Source organism: Zea mays, chromosome 3 (assembly GCF_902167145.1).
Source record: "Zea mays cultivar B73 chromosome 3, Zm-B73-REFERENCE-NAM-5.0, whole genome shotgun sequence".
NCBI lineage: Eukaryota > Viridiplantae > Streptophyta > Magnoliopsida > Poales > Poaceae > Zea > Zea mays.
This window is the reverse complement of record NC_050098.1, coordinates 124,830,742-124,849,017: the sequence shown is the minus strand read 5'-3', so window position 1 is coordinate 124,849,017 and position 18,276 is coordinate 124,830,742. Positions and strand designations below refer to the sequence as shown.

At 44.4% G+C, this 18,276-nt stretch overlaps 2 protein-coding genes across 2 annotated transcripts; both read left to right on the top strand.

The window, feature by feature from the left end:
* Positions 1-3,838: 3,838 nt before the first annotated feature.
* On the top strand, positions 3,839-10,844 carry LOC100383246 (uncharacterized). Its single transcript, NM_001175907.1, is given in 6 exon segments — positions 3,839-4,062; positions 4,774-4,923; positions 7,657-7,817; positions 8,539-8,613; positions 9,341-9,505; positions 10,138-10,844. Coding segments are annotated over 5 exon segments (648 nt in total). The 5' UTR covers positions 3,839-4,062; positions 4,774-4,895; the 3' UTR covers positions 10,357-10,844.
* Positions 10,845-14,130: 3,286 nt separating this feature from the next.
* On the top strand, positions 14,131-16,716 carry LOC103650499 (uncharacterized). Its single transcript, XM_008676086.3, has 5 exons — positions 14,131-14,806; positions 14,918-15,013; positions 15,109-15,419; positions 15,554-16,152; positions 16,456-16,716. The coding sequence occupies exons 2-4, from the start codon at positions 14,923-14,925 to the stop codon at positions 16,148-16,150; spliced, it is 999 nt and encodes a 332-aa protein (XP_008674308.1). The 5' UTR covers positions 14,131-14,806; positions 14,918-14,922; the 3' UTR covers positions 16,151-16,152; positions 16,456-16,716.
* Positions 16,717-18,276: the final 1,560 nt, after the last annotated feature.

The window sequence follows — 18,276 nt, the reverse complement described above, 5'->3', positions numbered from 1 at the left end:
CCTAACTATTATATGCCTGTATTATTAAACTTGATCTTATGCATGGAAAGGAGCAAGCAAAGCAGCTTGCTTGGAACTATACTAAACAAAGCTTGGGCAATGGGCAATTGGCAATGGCCAAAGGGCCCACGCTTTGCTCTCTTGCTATCTTTGCTCACGAACAGGACGGTTTCCTCACCGGCTCGGTTACCCCTGCAGACTGAACAAAATACTCATGGCTCGTCAGCTCGCTCGATTCGTGGTAAACTCGGCTTGGCTCGACTCAGCTCGTTTCAATTTGCTCGGTTTGTTAACGAGTGAGCTCGAGCCAGCTCCTTAGCTCGAATGAGCTAGCATATGTCATCAAAACAAAGCATGCACTTGCGTTTCTCCAGCCCTAGCTCTACAAGTAAATAATTTTTTTAGAGTCATTTAGCTATTTGTATAATGAACATCATATACGTGTGACATACAAAATTTTGTTTCTCCAATAGATAATGCATATGCAAATTTATGTATTGGAGGAGAGTAACTCCAAGAGACTCTTTATATTCTTCCTAATTGATATGAATACAGATTTTCAATAATTTTTTAAAATTTAAGTCCATATTTTTTAGAACCCAGAAAACTATGTGGTTATTTGTTTATACCGATTCGATATATTCGGTTTTTTATTTTTTTTCAAAATTATTAGGAAGCAAATAGATCAAACTAATATATCAGAGTAATTTTGGGGTTTCAAAAAGTATAGACTGAACTTTGGTCTATATTTTTTAAACTAGAATTTTTAAAACCCAAATAGATCAGACCAATTTCTAGTGACACTGAAGGGGTGGGTATAGATTTTGATGGTGTTGGAGGGATTTGATTTAAATGGAACTAACGAAGTTAGCTTCAAACTAACAGTGGTGACATTTAAGAGATTAAAATTTAAACTTGATGACATTAAAGGGTGTTGAGGGTCTTCTACTCTGCCGAAGGTCCTCAAGATGAAGACTCTACATAGAAGCAACAATGTGGAATGCCGAAGCTCGGTAACTTCGACCCAGACCAAGCAAAGAAGGAAACATGACTAGTTAGACCTTCTTAGGTTGAGTTGCTTGTAAACTAATGTTCAAGGACACGAATGTAATTTCACCCTGACTGTGTTCTGTGCCTATAAATAGATGAACAGTACCCACGTACTGTTTACACTGGATCGTATTCACTCTTTAGCATCCTCGTCTTTGAGAAAGCCGAAGGTATCAAGTAATATTGATATTGTTGATATTCATATATATTTTTATAGAATGCATGAATAAATGAATTATTATGATATAATTATGATATTCATCCTTATGTATTCTCATCTATATAATAATATGATAATATGATGAAGGTAAATCCTTCTTGACCTTCGTCTCGATAAGCATTATATCCTTAGGGAGATAATGTTTCGAAAGACGAAGGTCCTTAACGATTAACAATTGTGTTGTCTTATTATTGATTCACAGAATTTGAGAACAAGTGACCAACAAAGGGAGGCTATTAATTCTAATGCTATTTAAGGGACTGATATAAGTTTGGATAGTATTGAAGGGATTTTCGGGAAAATTAACCTCCACAAACGTATGTTGAATCACGCGGAAAAAAGTTTAGTCGCGGGAATGACGATGAAGTGGTAGAGCATCTCCAAGAGAATCTTCATTTTTTACTCTCTATTTGACTCTTTATTTATCTTTTCATAAATATTATACTCTATAAGCATATTCATTCGAACAGATTATCTATCTAGTTTGATTAGTCAGGTGGCTAGCCAAATTTAGCTAGTGAGGGAGCCAATTTAAAGAGTCGGATAGTTTGGCGAGTCAGATAGCTAGTCTGTTGAAAAGTTATTTTGTTATTGAATAACTAAAATTTGGCTTGTTGAGCCATTTAGATATGCTCGTATTGTCCGACGTGGGAATTCTCTGTCCCCAACCGCTACTCGAAATAACTCGTTTCATGTGCTGGCCATCACTGCTAGTAGTCAGTTGTTTGGTATCAGGTGACAGGGGTGGGGTGATCGCAAAGGAAGACGACAGGACAGGAGACGTCGACGGGCGACGGCGACGAGCGAGCGGGACGCGTCCGCACTCCGCAGCCAGCCACACGTCACGCGAGCACCCTGGCCCACCGGCCACCACGCGCGCTTCGTGGGGCGCCCGCTCACCGCCCATCTGGCCCCGCGCAAGCAGACGGCCGGGATCACGTGCCCGCGCGAGGTTTCCCGCCCACTCCACTACCTGCCAAAACAACTTTGGTAAAGGTCGCCTTGCCCTGCCGTAAAACAAGATTTCCATTCTTTTTAGGACGGACCGAATGAGCACTTTATTATTAACACCACTCTTTAGACATGATCCGCTGCTATAGTTTCACTAGCTAGGGTATGACCGAGTATCATGTTGTTGGTTTTGGATTAAAACATTAATAACTGTAATGTATAAAGATAAAACATTACATTAAAAACCGATATGGATTAAAGCGAATCCAACAGACTGTATTTTATTAAAATGATAAAAATGTTAAAAATTTTATGAGGGTGCTCCCAGTTAGGGATGGCAACGGGGAATTCCCCGTCGGGTTTTAGCTCCCCATCCCCGTCCCCGCGACGAATAATTTTCCCCGTGGGGATCCCCACGAACGTTTGCGGGGGACATTTCTTCCCCATCCCCGTTACCCGCGGGGATAAATCCCCATCGGGGATCCCCGTACCCGCTTAAATTATAATTAGATCGTACTTCATTTGTTATTAATGTAAAACATTGTCACTTATACACATTGTTAGATGTAAAAATCATTATGTATACATTAAAATGAACGCATTTGTACAACTAGTGATCTTTTGTAAATATAACTATTTATTTCTATTATTAACTATTATATAAAAACATTGTCATATGTAAGTTTAACGGGTCCCCGCGGGGAACGGGGATGGGGAATGCTTCCCCATCCCCGTCCCCGTTTACCCGTCGGAGGAGGAATTTTCCCCATTTACATCCCCGTGGGGGAAGAAATTTCCCCATCCCCGTCCCCTAATGGAGGAATTCCCCGCGGGGAATCGGGGATCGGGTCCCCATTGCCATCTCTACTCCCAGTGCTATGGATCCGAGCGCTCAATTTCGGAATTATCGATCTGTTACTATAAAATGATACGGTAGTAAATAAAGCAAGAGAGCACAAGCCCTTTTTTAGCCAACAACTACATGGAATTCGCGCGGTGGTACTAGAAGCATCTAGTGGTGTGGTGGGGTGTCGCAGGATTCAAACGATTGCTGGTGCCTGGTGCACGCCACAAGTGATGAAGTGAAGTGACAACGGATCCAACGGCTTTTCCATCTCGTCCTTTATGCGAACTTTTATTTAAACTTTATTTTAAAAACAATACTATATATAATGTAAAATCGTGTTTCATATGACCATATACACGACTTGTTAGATACAGCCTAAGGCTATGTCCAGCAATTTTTTTTATCTCTATCTTCTATTTTCAAATTCAAAACGGTGTTTTGCATGGTAGTATGTACGATTTGCTTTGTGGGCATAGCCTTGACGAGGGTGACGTTATTAAAGTTAAAAAGGTGTACTCACGATAATTAACCAACAATAGGATATGTAAATCCACATACCTAAAATATATTTTTAGTCCCGGAACATTTTATCTTGTCATATACGGCTAAATCGGCTACAACAAGTGTACCAAATGGTAATCTAATAGATAATTGAATAAAGACACAGGGAGATTAGAAAAAATATATAAATTGGCTAGAGGAAGATTGTGGCTGCGATGCATCCAGGTCCACGCCACCACTCTGATGCAGGTCACCAGCGATAGGCCCCACCGGCCACCACCCAGCCTCTTCCCCTCCACCCCTGCTCTCAAATTTGAGACCCAAACTATCCCGTCGTCGCCAGTCGCCACGCCGTCGGCCACGCCCCGACGACCAACACCTGCTCCCTCCGCCGCCGCCCGTGTCCTCCCGCTCCGTCCGCGCGCCGCCCTCATACCTCCAAGCGCGGTTGGATCTGCTCTGGGTCCAAGTCCGCTCGATCCTCCTCTCGTCGGTGAGTGTTCGTCTCCGCCCCATCCTCGCCGCCTCCACAGTGTTCTCTGTAGGTTCCCTGCGCTTTTGCCCGTCCAATCCGGAGAATTCGCTCTCCCCGTACACTTCGCCGTAGGCTTGTTCCCTGCCGCCCCACCTGCCCAATCCAATTCCGCCTTAACCCGTGTCTGGCTCCTCCAGTTCGCCGCGCGATACCAATCCCGTCGCCGATGTGCGGAGGCGCCGTGGTTTGTCTTCCGGAAACCTTAGGGTTCCATTCGACGCCCATGGGCCCCGTTCCTGGCGTCCTTCCGCTTGGGTATTCTCGCAGTGGCAATTATAACAAGGAGTCAATGAGGCAATGCTTTCGCCGCTGCTGGGCTTCTGTTGGGAAGTTGGGATGCACGAATTTCACGTACCGAACAGACGGTTCAAGTTCGCACGGTAACCGAGGGGAATTCACTCAGTTGCGAACCGCCAGTGGATCGTGACGCCTGCCGAGCTACTTGGGAGGCAGGAAGTTGTAGAGTGTGACTTGCTGTTTGCAGAACTTGTACTATTTTTCTCCTGTACACGTTTGAATTATTTCCTATCAATTTATTGCCGTAATGAGGTTCAGTATCTGGTTTTTGACAAACAAGTTTTGTGGTCTCTGAGATTCCTCACACTTAGGTTCTTGGCGTGCTTCATCCATGGGCTGCAGGTTGCTGACGAGCTTTGTGCTTGTGTTCAGGAAACTTTATGTGTGCCTTCATCCACGAAGAGCTGAAGATATCACATGACTAGTTGCAGTTAGTGTGGCTTTTCTCCCTGCTTGGTCCTGATTGTGTGCTTTGCCTTGCAAAGGAAGGAATCATGACCTCTGTTGTTCAGAGCGTTTCAGGTATGCTTAATTCATCCAAAGCTGTGTCATGTCATTTCACCCTAACACTAGAGTAGTGCATGGTGTATTGTATATGGAACGTATGCCACCTTTTTCTATGCTGTGAATTACTGTAGAGAATTTTTAATTATGTATGTGTTGCTGTCAGGGCTTAAGGAGGCCCACAGAGGGGCTACAGCAGCAGCAGCCATAGGCCCTCCAAGGGGGATTAGATAAGGATAGTTAGAGATAAGATTAGAATATTAGTTGAGATTATTTAGTAGATTAGTTGAGATTATCTAGGAAGGTTATCAGTTAGTAGTTTGTTGAGAGTTTTTAGGAGAGTTTAAAGGAGATAAGGATGTCTATGTAGATAGGGGCGGCCAACCGGCCTATTTATGTAAACAATGGATGAGAAATAAAGCAGACAAGAATTAGAAGGGAGAAACCCTCCTCTTGCTCGGCCGTGGGCAGAGGCCCCCGGCCGGTGTTCCTGCCCATCGATACACCTCTCTAATCCCTCACCGATCTAGCGACCATAACATCTGGTATCAGCTAGCTTGGGTTTCGATCTGATCCCATGGCTTCTGCTGCCAATTTCGCGACGTCATCCTGGCAACCGACGTCCCCATCTCCATGGACAGCGCCGCATGTCACCTTCGTCACGCCGTCCTGGCAACCGACGTCCCCATCTCCATGGGCTGCGCCGCATGCCACCTTCGTCATGCTATCTTGGCAACCAGCGTTCCTATCTCCATGGGCAGCATCGTCTGTCAATTTTGTCACCACATCCTGGACGCCGGCGTGCCCATCCCCAGGGATAACGCCAAATTTCATCACATCATCTTCGTTGACGGCGTCTCCGTCCCCATGGGCGACGTCACTAGGTGCAGCCACGGCTCAACAATCACCAGATCCATCGATGGGGGATTTGTGGACCAACATAAGGGCTGATCTCGCAAAGATGCAAGCCACGCTCCAGAAGGTTGAGCAAGGGCTGCTGCAAATCAAGGCAGCAGTGCAACATGAGCAGCACCAGCTGGCATTGTTCGTACGGCTCCGGACGTCGGCGGCTGTGGGCATACAAGCTGCTGCTCGTGGCTTCCTTGCACGACGGAGAGTGCGGGAGATGCGCCAGCAGATGCTCGAGGCAGACTTGGTGACGGTTGAATTCGGCACACGGGGGCGCGACCTCGCCCTGTCGGACGGCCATCAGCAGTGGCATCGGGCCGCTATCTCCAAGTGTGAGCATGGTACGTGTCCCGTGGGCGACGAACTTCAACTCTACGGCAGCGGCGGTAGGGAAGGCACTCACCTCGTCATCAACAAGGGTGCACTATTTAGTGCCACCACATTCCGCTACCGGTCGCCACGAGGGCGCCTCCGCTGGTTATTGTTGCGACCTATTCCAGGTGCCCGTCCATGTGCTCCCCTTTTGTGCAAATGGCGTCCATGGGATCCAGGTGGCTGCACACGTGCAAGTCCAATACGCGGAGGGTGTCCGCCTTATGGGGTAAAAAAATTCAGATTCGGAATTATAAGATAAGCCGAAATGTAAAAGGCTTGTCTTTTAGGTGTCTGGTTTTGGGTCAAGTAGACTCAGTCTTTGAACACCCGTTATGCGGCAGCTCGAGGACGAGCTGCTTGTCCAGGAGGGGTGTAGTGTCAGGGCTTAAGGAGGCCCACAGAGGGGCTACGGCAGCAGCAGTCATGGGCCCTCCAAGGGGGATTAGATAAGGATAGTTAGAGATAAGATTAGAATATTAGTTGAGATTATTTAGTAGATTAGTTGAGATTATCTAGGAAGGTTATCAGTTAGTAGTTTGTTGAGAGTTTTTAGGAGAGTTTAAAGGAGATAAGGATGTCTATCTAGATAGGGGCGGCCAACCGGCCTATTTATGTAAACAATGGATGAGAAATAAAGCAGGCAAGAATTAGAAGGGAGAAACCCTCCTCTTGCTCGGCCGTGGGCAGAGGCTCCCGGCCGGTGTTCCTGCCCATCGATACACCTCTCTAATCCCTCACCGATCTAGCGACCATAACAGTTGCAAACACAGATTGTACAAGCAATTAGTTGCATTTTGTGCCACCAAATAATCAGCAACAATCCATCTTTCCGTTATTTCCATTTTATTTGAGCAAGTCCTTCCACTGTACGTTTGTCACTGAAAGAGAAGTGTTTTGTGCTGGCAGCTCCGACAGTTGGGCTTGAATCAGAGTTTAATGCATGCTCATTGCTTTGGATTTCGAAAACAATGTAAACAGTTTTCTTTGAATAAACCAGGATACCTTATGTAGTTTCATATCTAACGTTCTCATGTGCATACATGGCATTATATGTTATAGTAGTTGCACTCGGCTGCTACCAAATAGATTTATAAAGGACAGACCTAGTGCTAGCATCTCTCACATGAGTGGGATCTGGAGAAGGAATAACCGAGACAAACCTTACGACTGCATTTTTACAGAAAGGTCGAACCCACCATCTTTGGCTCAATGGACAGGATTTTCACCGTTGTAAAAAGCCTGTCCTTCACCAAAATAGATTTATAGCTGGTGCAATTTTTTTGAGTGTTCTTTGTCATTTAAATTAATTTCTGCTGCACAAAACATTATATTGAACTTTTATTTCTTGTTGGTCCATGAAGAGTGGTGGCATGCATTAATGGCTATTTGTTTTTTAACACACGTTGAATACGACTTGTTGAGGACATCTGAGTCAAAGCTTGATCATTCATGTCCCTTCATGGGCAGGTGACCACAGGGCTGAGGATCAAAGTCATCAGAAGAAGCAAACTGAACCTGGGGACCAGCAAGAAGCCCCAGTTACTAGTTCAGATAGCCAACCAACAGTGGGCACACCATCAACAGATTATGTGGCACCCTATGCCCCTCATGACATGAGCCATGCAATGGTACCACACTTGTTACTCTCACTCTTTACTTACCAATAAGTAGGGTTCTTTTCATTTGAGTTATGTCTAGAGAAAGGTGGAGGTTTGATCGTAATGTGATGTCTAAGTGATAGCATATGTGGTGTCAAATTTCCTTGCCTGCTCGGCTGCTCGAAACTCTACTTCAAAAGTAATAATAACATAACGTATGAAACTATGGATACCAAAACTATAGAGTGACGAGCACAGTTATACACCATTTGCCTGTTGGCCGAAGTGAAACAAAAAACATTCCTCTTTTAATCCAGATTCCAGACCATTTGTCGCTAACTAGGGAAGTTATATGTCATCTCAAAAATTTCTTCTATTGCCATCCTTTAGTGTCACTAGATGGTTGTCTATTATCACATTCAAATTAAAATAGAATGCTTCATTGCAATTTTGCACACCTGGTTCGTACCATTTGTTTGTCAAATGTATTATTGTTTTCCAACTTTATATTAGTCTAAATTGTTACACCTCACATGTGTTTTGCTCGTACCTTTTTTATTCTGAATGTTCAATAGTTATTTTTAAGCTAATAATCTTCTAGTTTCATCATTATTTTGGACCTTTACTGGAGTACTCTATTTTACTTGTTGTCCTTTCAGTTTCCTCTTTTCTAAAATTTTCCATACGAGTTTTAATTTCAATGAGTAATGTGCAATCTATTTTTTCTAATTTCACATTTTGTGTGTGGCAGGGTCAATATGCTTATCCAAATATTGATCCATACTATGGAAGTCTTTATGCGGCGGCTTATGGTGGACATCCATTGGTAATGCATTCTCTCCGTTAGCAAGTATTTATGATTTACCTAATACTAGATATGTGGTCTCCGTTAGCAAGTATTGTGTTAAAATTTCCCCCCAAATACTAGATTGTTTCCACTTTGTGGAACATTTATGATTTACCTAATTTGGGAATGATCGAAGAGCACATATTTCATTTAATTTGACTCCTTTTGTATGCCAAAACCTCAAACCAACCATGGTTTCAGTCAGAGGCAGTACAATTATATAGCTAACATGCTAGTGTGTCTTGTTATGGTAGGCCAGTTTCGATAGCAGCATGTTTTGATTTGCTTGACGCAGCCTCTTTGCAAAATGCTAGGGTACGGCTTTTCTCTGTTATTCCTTTCCCAGACCCCCCTCATGTGGGAGCCGCCAGCACTTGGTTTTGCAGGGGTAATGCTTGCCTCGGTTATTCCTTTAGGGCATGTTCGGTTATACCAATCCAGAAGGGGATTGGAGGAGATTCAATCCCCTCCTAGTCAAAAATGACTAGGAGAGGATTAAATCCCCTCCGATCCCCTTCTGGATTGGTGGAACCGAACAAGCCCGACCTCATGTGGAAGCAGCCAACAGTGGATCTGTTCTATTGTTTATTTGAATTTACATGTAGTCAGAAAAGGATAATTTGCAATGATTATGAACCTTCCTGCGCTATTACTATTCTTTATTTAAACTGATGTCTTGGAGTTAATAAAATCGATAATCTTTCAGATGCATCCAACATTAGTCGGAATGCATCCGGCTGGCTTACCTTTGCCTACCGATGCAATTGAAGAGCCAGTGTATGTAAATGCAAAGCAATACAATGCCATATTAAGACGGCGTCAATCTCGGGCTAAAGCTGAATCAGAACGGAAGCTTGTCAAGGGCCGCAAGGTAAATCTTTGTAACCATATCCTGCATTGCCATATGAAGGAATTTTTAATGAGCCTTTTCTGCCCATGATGCTAGAGCAAATAACCAAGCGAATTTCTCCAATCTACCTTCCCCACTTCCACTTCAAGATCGATCTGCATCACATTGTCCTGTAAATCTGCTGGTGAATATTATTTTAATTTCAATGTTCTCTGATATCTGAAATTTCAACATGCCACATTTTTTAATGCCTTCACGGGTGTTGCTTATCACAAAAGCAGTAAAGGATCTAGGAATGTAATTTGGGTACCACACATTGACGAAGTTGCAACATCGAGTAAGATGAAATGCTTTCTGTTTAACTTTAAGTTACTTAAGCTATAAGCTAGACTGCTAGAGAGAGTTGAATTTGTTAGTATCATGAGTGTTTCTCAAAACTAGAAGACTGATATAAAGATGCAGTGACCAACTCAGAAAATCCTATAATGTTCTGCCAAGCTCAGATGATCCCACTGCAACTTGATCACACGTGTTTATTTCTCTTTGATATCATCTGAAATAAAAACAACTTGGTTGCTTATTTTCCTGTGGGGTGAAATGTAAAGTCATCTGAAATAAAAAAAACCTAACTCAACTACATATGTGCTGTGCAGCCCTATCTCCATGAGTCACGGCATCAGCATGCCTTGAAAAGGGCCAGGGGAGCTGGAGGTCGGTTTCTCAATTCGAAGTCAGATGACAAGGAAGAGAACTCCGACTCAAGTCAAAAAGAGATTCAGAACGGAGTTGCGCCCCAAAAGGGTGGCCAACCGTCAACCCCTCCGTCTCCCAACGGTGCGTCGTCAGCTTATCAGGCGCCTAGTCGTGAATGATGATTCGGAACTCACAACTGAAGAGATTTTAGTCCCTGACGCTAGTTGTGGCAGCAGCTTTGTACAGTAAGTGCTAGCGGGCAGCAGCGAAATGGTGTCATAGAAAAACGTTGACGAGTCAGACAGGTTTTGGAGTCTTGGTTTTTTTTCCTCTGTTTATTTTACCTGTCTGCAATTTTAGTAGCTTTGTGTCCCTTCCCCTGGATAGTTTTTTGGTCAGCGCTTAAGAAAGTTTAAGGGCTGATTTGTTGATCGGGGATCCCGAGGGGATCCATGGGAGAAAAATCGTCTTGCTATTCAAAATTGTATTGTAAGGGGATTCCTCGCCTATGGATCCTCTCGAGATCCCTAACCACCAAATCAGCCCTAAGTGTGTAGCATATTGGTCTATTGTTTGCTTTTGCTTTGACTTGGAGATTTGGGAGTGGAGTTCATAACCTTACCGGAGATTTGGGAGTTTAATGATGTGTTTGGTTTGTGGAGTCACTATACGCTTGATTGGTTACCTGGTCAGACGCGCTCAGGTCCAGTCTGTGCGTTGACTGTATTTAGGCTTATGAATGGTTACCTGCATGGCATGAGTTCAACCTGTATGCACGCGTGCAGTCTAGGTGTTTTTTTATCCGTTTACTTGCATGTGTGGAGACGTGAGACGGGAGCGTATCTACTGGCCTAGGCTGGCGTAATCCGGGCGGGAGCGAAGCCGGCAACCAATCAGCCCGTATATACTTCACGAGGTGGTGTATCATAAGTTCATTCCATCAATTTTGGTGGAATCAACCCACTCATCATGTATATACTAAATATTAACTTATGAGGAATGGGGTGGTGATGGATCAACTCATTCTATTCCACAAACCAAATAAAAAAGTGAGGAGTGAGAAGAAGATAGATCACTTCATTCCTCAAACTAAACACACTCTAAGTGGGTGTGTATGTTGATGACAATAAACACTAGTATAGGACACGTGACCATCTCATCTGCATTTAGCTTTGCTTCCTCTGCTTCAAAATTACTCCCGAGTAATTTCCAGAAGCGCGATTTTTTAATGACCAGGCAAAAAAGGATCGAATGAGACGTTCAGTTCTCTACAAGACAGAATCTTTTATTCCTAAGCTATAGCTATCCAATTTAGGCTCTGTTCGGTTATACTAAACCAGGCCTGGTTTAATCTGGATCCCGCCCACAATCCAAGACCAGAAAAAAATCCAGGATGATTTATTTTTTCTCTTCGTTTAAGCCGTTTGTAGCCCAGAGGCTTGGATTGTTTTTTTACTCTTGTACTTCTGGATTGTAACCCTAGCTCGTTTGTTCCGGAACAAATCCAACTCGCCGCACGCGACTGAGCTGAGCGCGTCGCCGCACGTTTCTTACACCGCGCTCCCGCCACCACCTCCTGCTCCCACCGCCACCTCCTTCTCGCAGCTCTCGCCTCTGCCCCAGTCCTCATCGTCGTACTCCTCTCTGGCGTCGTCGTCGTGCTCGACATCGTCGGTGGACGCCGCGTCAAGGCTGGCGCGGAACCACCTGGGCCCGGCGCAAATCCACCAGATCCATTCACAGCTCTTGTAAGTTAACAGATCCATTCGCAGTCGGCGGGCCTTCGTTCTTGGGTTGGTGTTGGTTCCAACTGATCTCTGGCCGTAAATGGCACGAGAGTTGCAAGAACAGAACCACCAAAATCGCGCCAGATCGGTCGTCCGGGGGGACAAGCCGCGCGGCGCTGCGACCCAGATCGGTCTCTGCCACCACGGGCAATGATGGAGGTGATCGAGATTGATGGCAGGTAGAGATGGCCAAACGGGCCGCCCGGCCCGTTTTGGGCCCGGGCCGGGCCTGCTAAGCCCGCAGGCTTGCTTCTCTGTCCGAGCCCGGCCCACAGCGGGCCTAAACGGGCCGGGCCGGCCCGTTTAGCACGAAAAAACGGGCCAAAAGCGGGCTAAGCGGGCCGAAAAACACGTTTTAGTGCAAAAAAGCGGGCTTAACGTGCTTAGAGGTAAACGGGCCGTGCCGGGCTAGCCCACCGTGCCTAGTTTCCCGTCCGAGCCTGGCCCGCTTATTCGTGCCGGGCCGGCCCGAGCCCGCATAGAACCGAGCCGTGCTGGGCTCGGACCGGGCCCAAACAACGGGCTTCGTGCCGGGCTCACGGGCCTCGTGCTTATTGGCCATCTATAATGGCAGGATAGATCAGCGGCCAGCCGGTGGTAGCTGCTACTCATAGATAAGCTAAAACCCAAAGCTGGGGCCACCGACTGGCGCGCGTGCAGCTAAAACCCAAAGTTAACAGATCAGTTGTCGTCTGAAAGGGAATTAGGCTTACACCTATTTCCTAAATGATTTTGGTGGTTGAATTGCCCAACACAAATAATCAGACTAACTAGTTTGCTCTAGTCTATAAGTTATACAGGTGCCAAAGGTTCACAAAAAGCCAATAAAAAGACAAAGAAAAGGGTTCAACAATAAGAGCAAGGGATAACCGAAGTGTGCCCTGGTCTGGCGCACCAGACTGTCCGTGTGCCACCGGACAGTGTTCGGTGCACCAGGGGACTTCAAGCTGAACTCAACACCTTCGGGAATTCTCAGAGGCGCTCCACTATAATTCACTGGACTGTCCGGTGCACCACCGGACAGTGTCCGGTGCTCCAAGGAAGAGCGACTCTGAACTCGCCAGCTTCGGGAATCCGCTCCGCTAAAATTCACCGGACTGTCTGGTGTGACGGCGGAGCAACGGCTACTTCGCGCGCAACGGTCGACTGCAACGCATTAAATGCGCGCCTGCGCGCGCAGAGGTCAGAGCACGCGCGGGTGGCACACCGGACAGTCTACAGGACCTGTCCGGTGCACCACCGGACAGCCAGGCGGGCCCACAAGACAGAGCTCCAACGGTCGAACCCTAACGGCCGGGTGACGTGGTTGGCGCACCGGACACTGTCCGGTGGCGCACCGGACTGTCCGGTGCGCCCGTCGACAGCAGCCTCCACCAAACGGCTAGTTTGGTGGTTGGGGTTATAAATACCCCCAACCACCCCACATTCAAGTCATCCAAGTTTCCACCTTCCAACTACTTACAAGAGCTCTAGCATTCAATACAAGACACACCAAAAGGATCAAATCCTCTACCAACTCCACACACAGCTTTAGTGATTAAAGAGAGTGATTTGTCGTGTTCATTTGAGCTCTTGCGCTTGGATCGCTTCTTTTCTTTCTCAATCTTTCTTGAGATCAAACTCACTTGTAATTGAGGCAAGAGACACCAATCATGTGGTGGTCCTTGTGAGAACTTCGTGTTCCATTTGTTTGAGAAGAAGAAGCTCACTCGGTCCGAGGGACCGTTTGAGAGAGGGAAAGGGTTGAAAGAGACCCGGTCTTTGTGACCACCTCAACGGGGAGTAGGTTTACAAGAACCGAACCTCGGTAAAACAAATCTGTGTGTCACACCCTTTATTCGCTTGCGATTTGTTTTGCGCCCTCTCTCTCGGACTCATTATTGTTTCTAACGCTAACCCGGCTTGTAGTTGTGATTAACTTTGTAAATTTCAGTTTCGCCCTATTCACCCCCCTCTAGGCGACTTTCATCGTCTATCCTTGATATATCGAGAGTTTTTTTAAATCCTTGAAACCATTCCACTTGTTTGCCTCTACCATACCGAAGCAAAGATGCACAAGCTTAATGAATACTTGTGAGCATCGTCGGTCAGTGTTGTGCATTCATTGTAGGTTCATTTGTATCTATTTTCAGATTGTATCTACTCTTGTATCTATTTTCAGATTATCCCTACTCTTGTGAGAGTCGCGAGGACGAGCTTTCCCCCTCTTGAGATCCGGTGTCTAATCCATTTTTCAAGGTGCTGTGTGCAAAATTTATAGTCTTAAAATTATATGAAGTGTGTAACTATTTTTGTTAACTTGATTTCCTTGTGTTCCTTGATATTGCTTATAGTTTTACAATGGATATGAGTACTAGAGATCGCATTAGAAAAAGGAGGGATGATGATGATCTCATGCTTTTAATTCTCCCTACTCTACATCTCTTGGGCTATATTGGAGATAGTGAAAAAAAAGTTGCGACATACATCAACGCTAACTGGAGAGGAAAAGGTTAGGGAGCTACTTGAAGGCCACATCAAGAATTGTAGGACATCATTTAGGATGGAACCTTACATCTTTAAAGCCTTGGTCAATTATCTTATAAGCGAAGGGTTGGTTAAAGACACTAGAAGAATCAAGGTCGAGGAGAAGCTTGGTTTCTTTTTATATATGATTAGTCACAATGCGTCATTTGAGGATCTCCAAGTATTCTTTGGTCACAGCAATGATACATTCCATCGTGTGATCAAACATTTCTTTGACATAGTTATCCCTGCCCTCAGCATGCGGTTCCTTAAACCTCCCTCCAATCAAGTACATGCAAAAGATCGCGAAGATAACCGATTTTACCCTTACTTTAAGGTGATTTCTTTTAACTCTTATGTGTCAATCTTACAAGGTACTCAACCTTAAATGATCTTAGAAGATCATTTCTTTTTTATGTTGAATAAATGTGTTATTTTTATGTTGTAGATAAGATGTTTAGAGGTTCTCCTAAGATAGTAGCTTTATCTAAAGCTGCTCAAAAGAAGGCTTCTCCTAAAGCTGCAAAATCAAAAAAATGTGGCGGTAATAATGTCAAATTTATTTGATAAAAAGCTTTTACATGATTTGTTCATGGTTGACATTTATATGATTAGATGTGCCTTAATTTTTAATTTTAGGTGGTATTGAGAGAGCTGCATGGAATGTTGAATTAGAGAAGAGTCTTGTTGACTTGTTGTTTGAACACAATATGCCTCCACATAGGGCTCAAAATGGATGGAGTCCAGATGCTTGGAATAAAATAGTTTCTGAATTCCACGAGAAGCATGAATATGTTACATTCAACAAGATCCAAATTCAAGAAAAGGAGAGAGAATTAAAAAGGGAATACAAGATATTGAAGGAGGTAAGAAAACAAAGTGGAGTTTCTTGGAATGAAAAAAGATGCATGATCATTGCTGAACCAACGATATGGGACAACATTATCACTGTAAGAAGCATATGCTTTACCCAGGTTCTTATTTCAGTTTGCTGCTCAAAATGAATTAGTAGCATGTTCTTATTGTTTCAAAATAATAATTTTAGTTTCATTTTTTATGAAATAGTCTTGTGTTCACATTGCAGACATTTCCTAGAGCTAAGAAGTTCCGCAAGAAGTCTTTTCCTCTCTTTGATGCCTTGGGTGAATTATATGATGGTCACATTGCACAAGGGACTTGGAACATTACATCTACTCAACCACTACAAAATTCTGATGAAGGAGAGAAATTTAAAACCATAGAAGTGGAAGATGAAGATACTAATGAACCACAAGTAGATGCGAGAATAGAACAAGATGAAGATATAGTAATTGTTGAAAGGGTTGAACAGAGGTTACCTAAAAGGTCAGGTGCACCAACTGTCAATCAAGAGAAGGAGACAAAGAGAGTGAGGAAAGATGCACTAGAAGGGCTGATAGGGAGGTACCTTGATGTGAAAACAAAGCAAGTTGCAGATGAGGCCGCACAATCAACAAAAGAGAAGGAAGTTGCTCAAGGTAATGATTTTTCTATCAAGAGGTGTATTTCTGTTCTTAAGACTATGGATATCACAAGAGATGAGAAGATCAAAGCAGCGGGGGTGTTTAACACACCAAATTACAGAGAAACATTTATTTGTTTTAATGATGATGAGCCAGAAGTCGCTCTCCTTTGGCTAAGGGGGAAGATGGATAAACTCTAAAGGTAAGATTCACAATATCTCTGATTAACTGTCTATTTTGAGTGGTGCAATAATGTTGATCAGTTTAGTACTATGTTTTGATCAGTTTGGCTGCAAAATTAATTTTGAATTGTTGATACTTTGTTCAAATGATCAACATGATCAAATGATTATCATGATGTTTATATCATGATCACTTGGAAATTAGAAACAATGTGTTATATTACATATCCATTTATTGTTGTGCTATTGACTCACATTCTTTTGTATTGTAGTTTGCTTGGATTTATTGTGCATATTCATTCATTTGTCTCATGGTGTTCCAGGGTCCAAGGATAAATATATTATCAACATCTCTAGAGGAAGAGAAAGTCAAGTCACATCTTCAGTCTGTGCAGGCTGTTTATTCAGTTTCAGTCAATAAGGCTTAGCTTGTAGTGTGTGTGGTCTGAAGCTTGCATGTGCATGTAGAGACTGTTTCTTCGGTCTGTGCAGGCTGTGCAGTTTTCAGCTTGTTTCTTCAGTCGTTTCAGACTGTGCATACATGTGCTCGTCTCTACTTTGTCAAAAAAAAATAGTGTTATTCAGACTGCAGTTTTCAGCTTGTTTGTTGATTGAGTTTATTCAGTTTTCAGTTTGTAGATAGCGTTATTCAGTTTTCAGATAGCGCTATTCAGTTTCCATTTTTTAGATTGTTCTATATGGAATAAACGAACAAATATTTGTTGATTGGGTTTAGGGATTGAATCCCTCGATGGATTGGGTGGAAAGCTTGGATTCATCCAAACCATATATGGAAATAAACAGCCCCCAGAAAATTCCTATGGTGCGGAACAGCCCCTTAGATGGCAAGTGGTTTTACCATTCTCAGCACTGACCACGCGCAGAGTTTGAATTCATTCAGTTCATTCAGTACCAAATCCCTTCTCTCGCGTTCTCTCGGGTGTATTGAAGCATGACTTCCTTTGTCTCTAGCGTAGTAGTATAGTACCATTCTCTAGTGTTGTTGTGGTGGCTCTTTTTTTTGTTTCTTCTCTTCTCTCTGCTGCTACTACTTTGTAAGCATTCCTACAAAGTGACATGACATGCATATATGTCTAGTCTAGTACTGCGTGCTGGTGGTGGTGGATATATATCAACTCTCTCTCTCTCTGGATAAAGACAATGAGAATCTTGGAAGTGGAGGGAGAAAGGCGGGCAGCACGTACTCTGAGATGTCACCCAAGCTAGAGAGAAAAACAAAAAGAAGTGAAAGGGTTAAAGTGAGTGAGACAGAGAGAGAGAAGGGATTTCATTGGTAAGTGATGGTTGATTTTATGGTGCCCCGGCCGGCCCCTCGTCTCCTCACGCCAAAAAAGCGGCTTTCAGCAGGACAAACTAAACACGCAGGGGGGTTTAGCTAACCAGATGAGATGTTCCATGGCCACCATCAAATGCTGCATGATCACCCTGAAAGGCTGTTTCTGTTTGTAATGACCTTGAGCCCCCTCCCTCTTTTCTTTTTCATGCCACACGCGCGCGGCCGGCCAAAAGTCTCTCCTTTCTGTTGCCACGCTACTGTACTGGCTACACCCTCCTGGAACCAAGAACTAGCCATTCGAAAGCAGCAAGTCATGACATGAGGTCTCAGAACCCATCTCCACGTGACGTCTAGAAGACTGATGAACGTGGCTTGGCTTGGCTGCAAGCAAGCAGACAAGTGAACCAGCCTGTGGGTGGTTATGAAGCAGCAGTAGTTGAGCAGCTGGACTCTCCATCGTCATCATGATTCATGAATACGAACAGTCGGAACAGGCAGGAGGGGGCAGCGCGCGGGCGCATCCATTCGTCTCCCAAGCAAGCACAGCACAGTGCCCGGCGTACGCAGATGCAGCAAAGCGTGCGCGCGGCGCGACTGTGGCAGCCAGTCGATGAATGCCAAACCCAACGCAGATGCAGCAAAGCGTGCATTATTCCAAACCCAAGGCAGACGCAGAGCTCAGAGGTTGTGACCATATTTCGACGATTCGAACAGGATTACTTTCAGAGCAAAGCTTTTCTGATAACATTGTATACGTACTAGCCTGCTACGATATGGATCGTAATACATCGTTTTCAACCACGTGCAAACAATACGTTTTTTCTTTCATCCAAAAGTTCCCGCGCGT

What these genes read in the sequence shown, in the direction of transcription:
- LOC103650499 (XM_008676086.3), top strand. Translation starts at nt 14,923, where the DNA reads ATGTTTAGAGGTTCTCCTAAGATAGTAGCTTTATCTAAAGCTGCTCAA. An exon ending in AAAATCAAAAAAATGTGGCG is followed by an intron (nt 15,014 to 15,108) that starts GTAATAATGTCA and finishes TTTTAATTTTAG; the next exon opens with GTGGTATTGAGAGAGCTGCA. An exon ending in TATGGGACAACATTATCACT is followed by an intron (nt 15,420 to 15,553) that starts GTAAGAAGCATA and finishes TTCACATTGCAG; the next exon opens with ACATTTCCTAGAGCTAAGAA.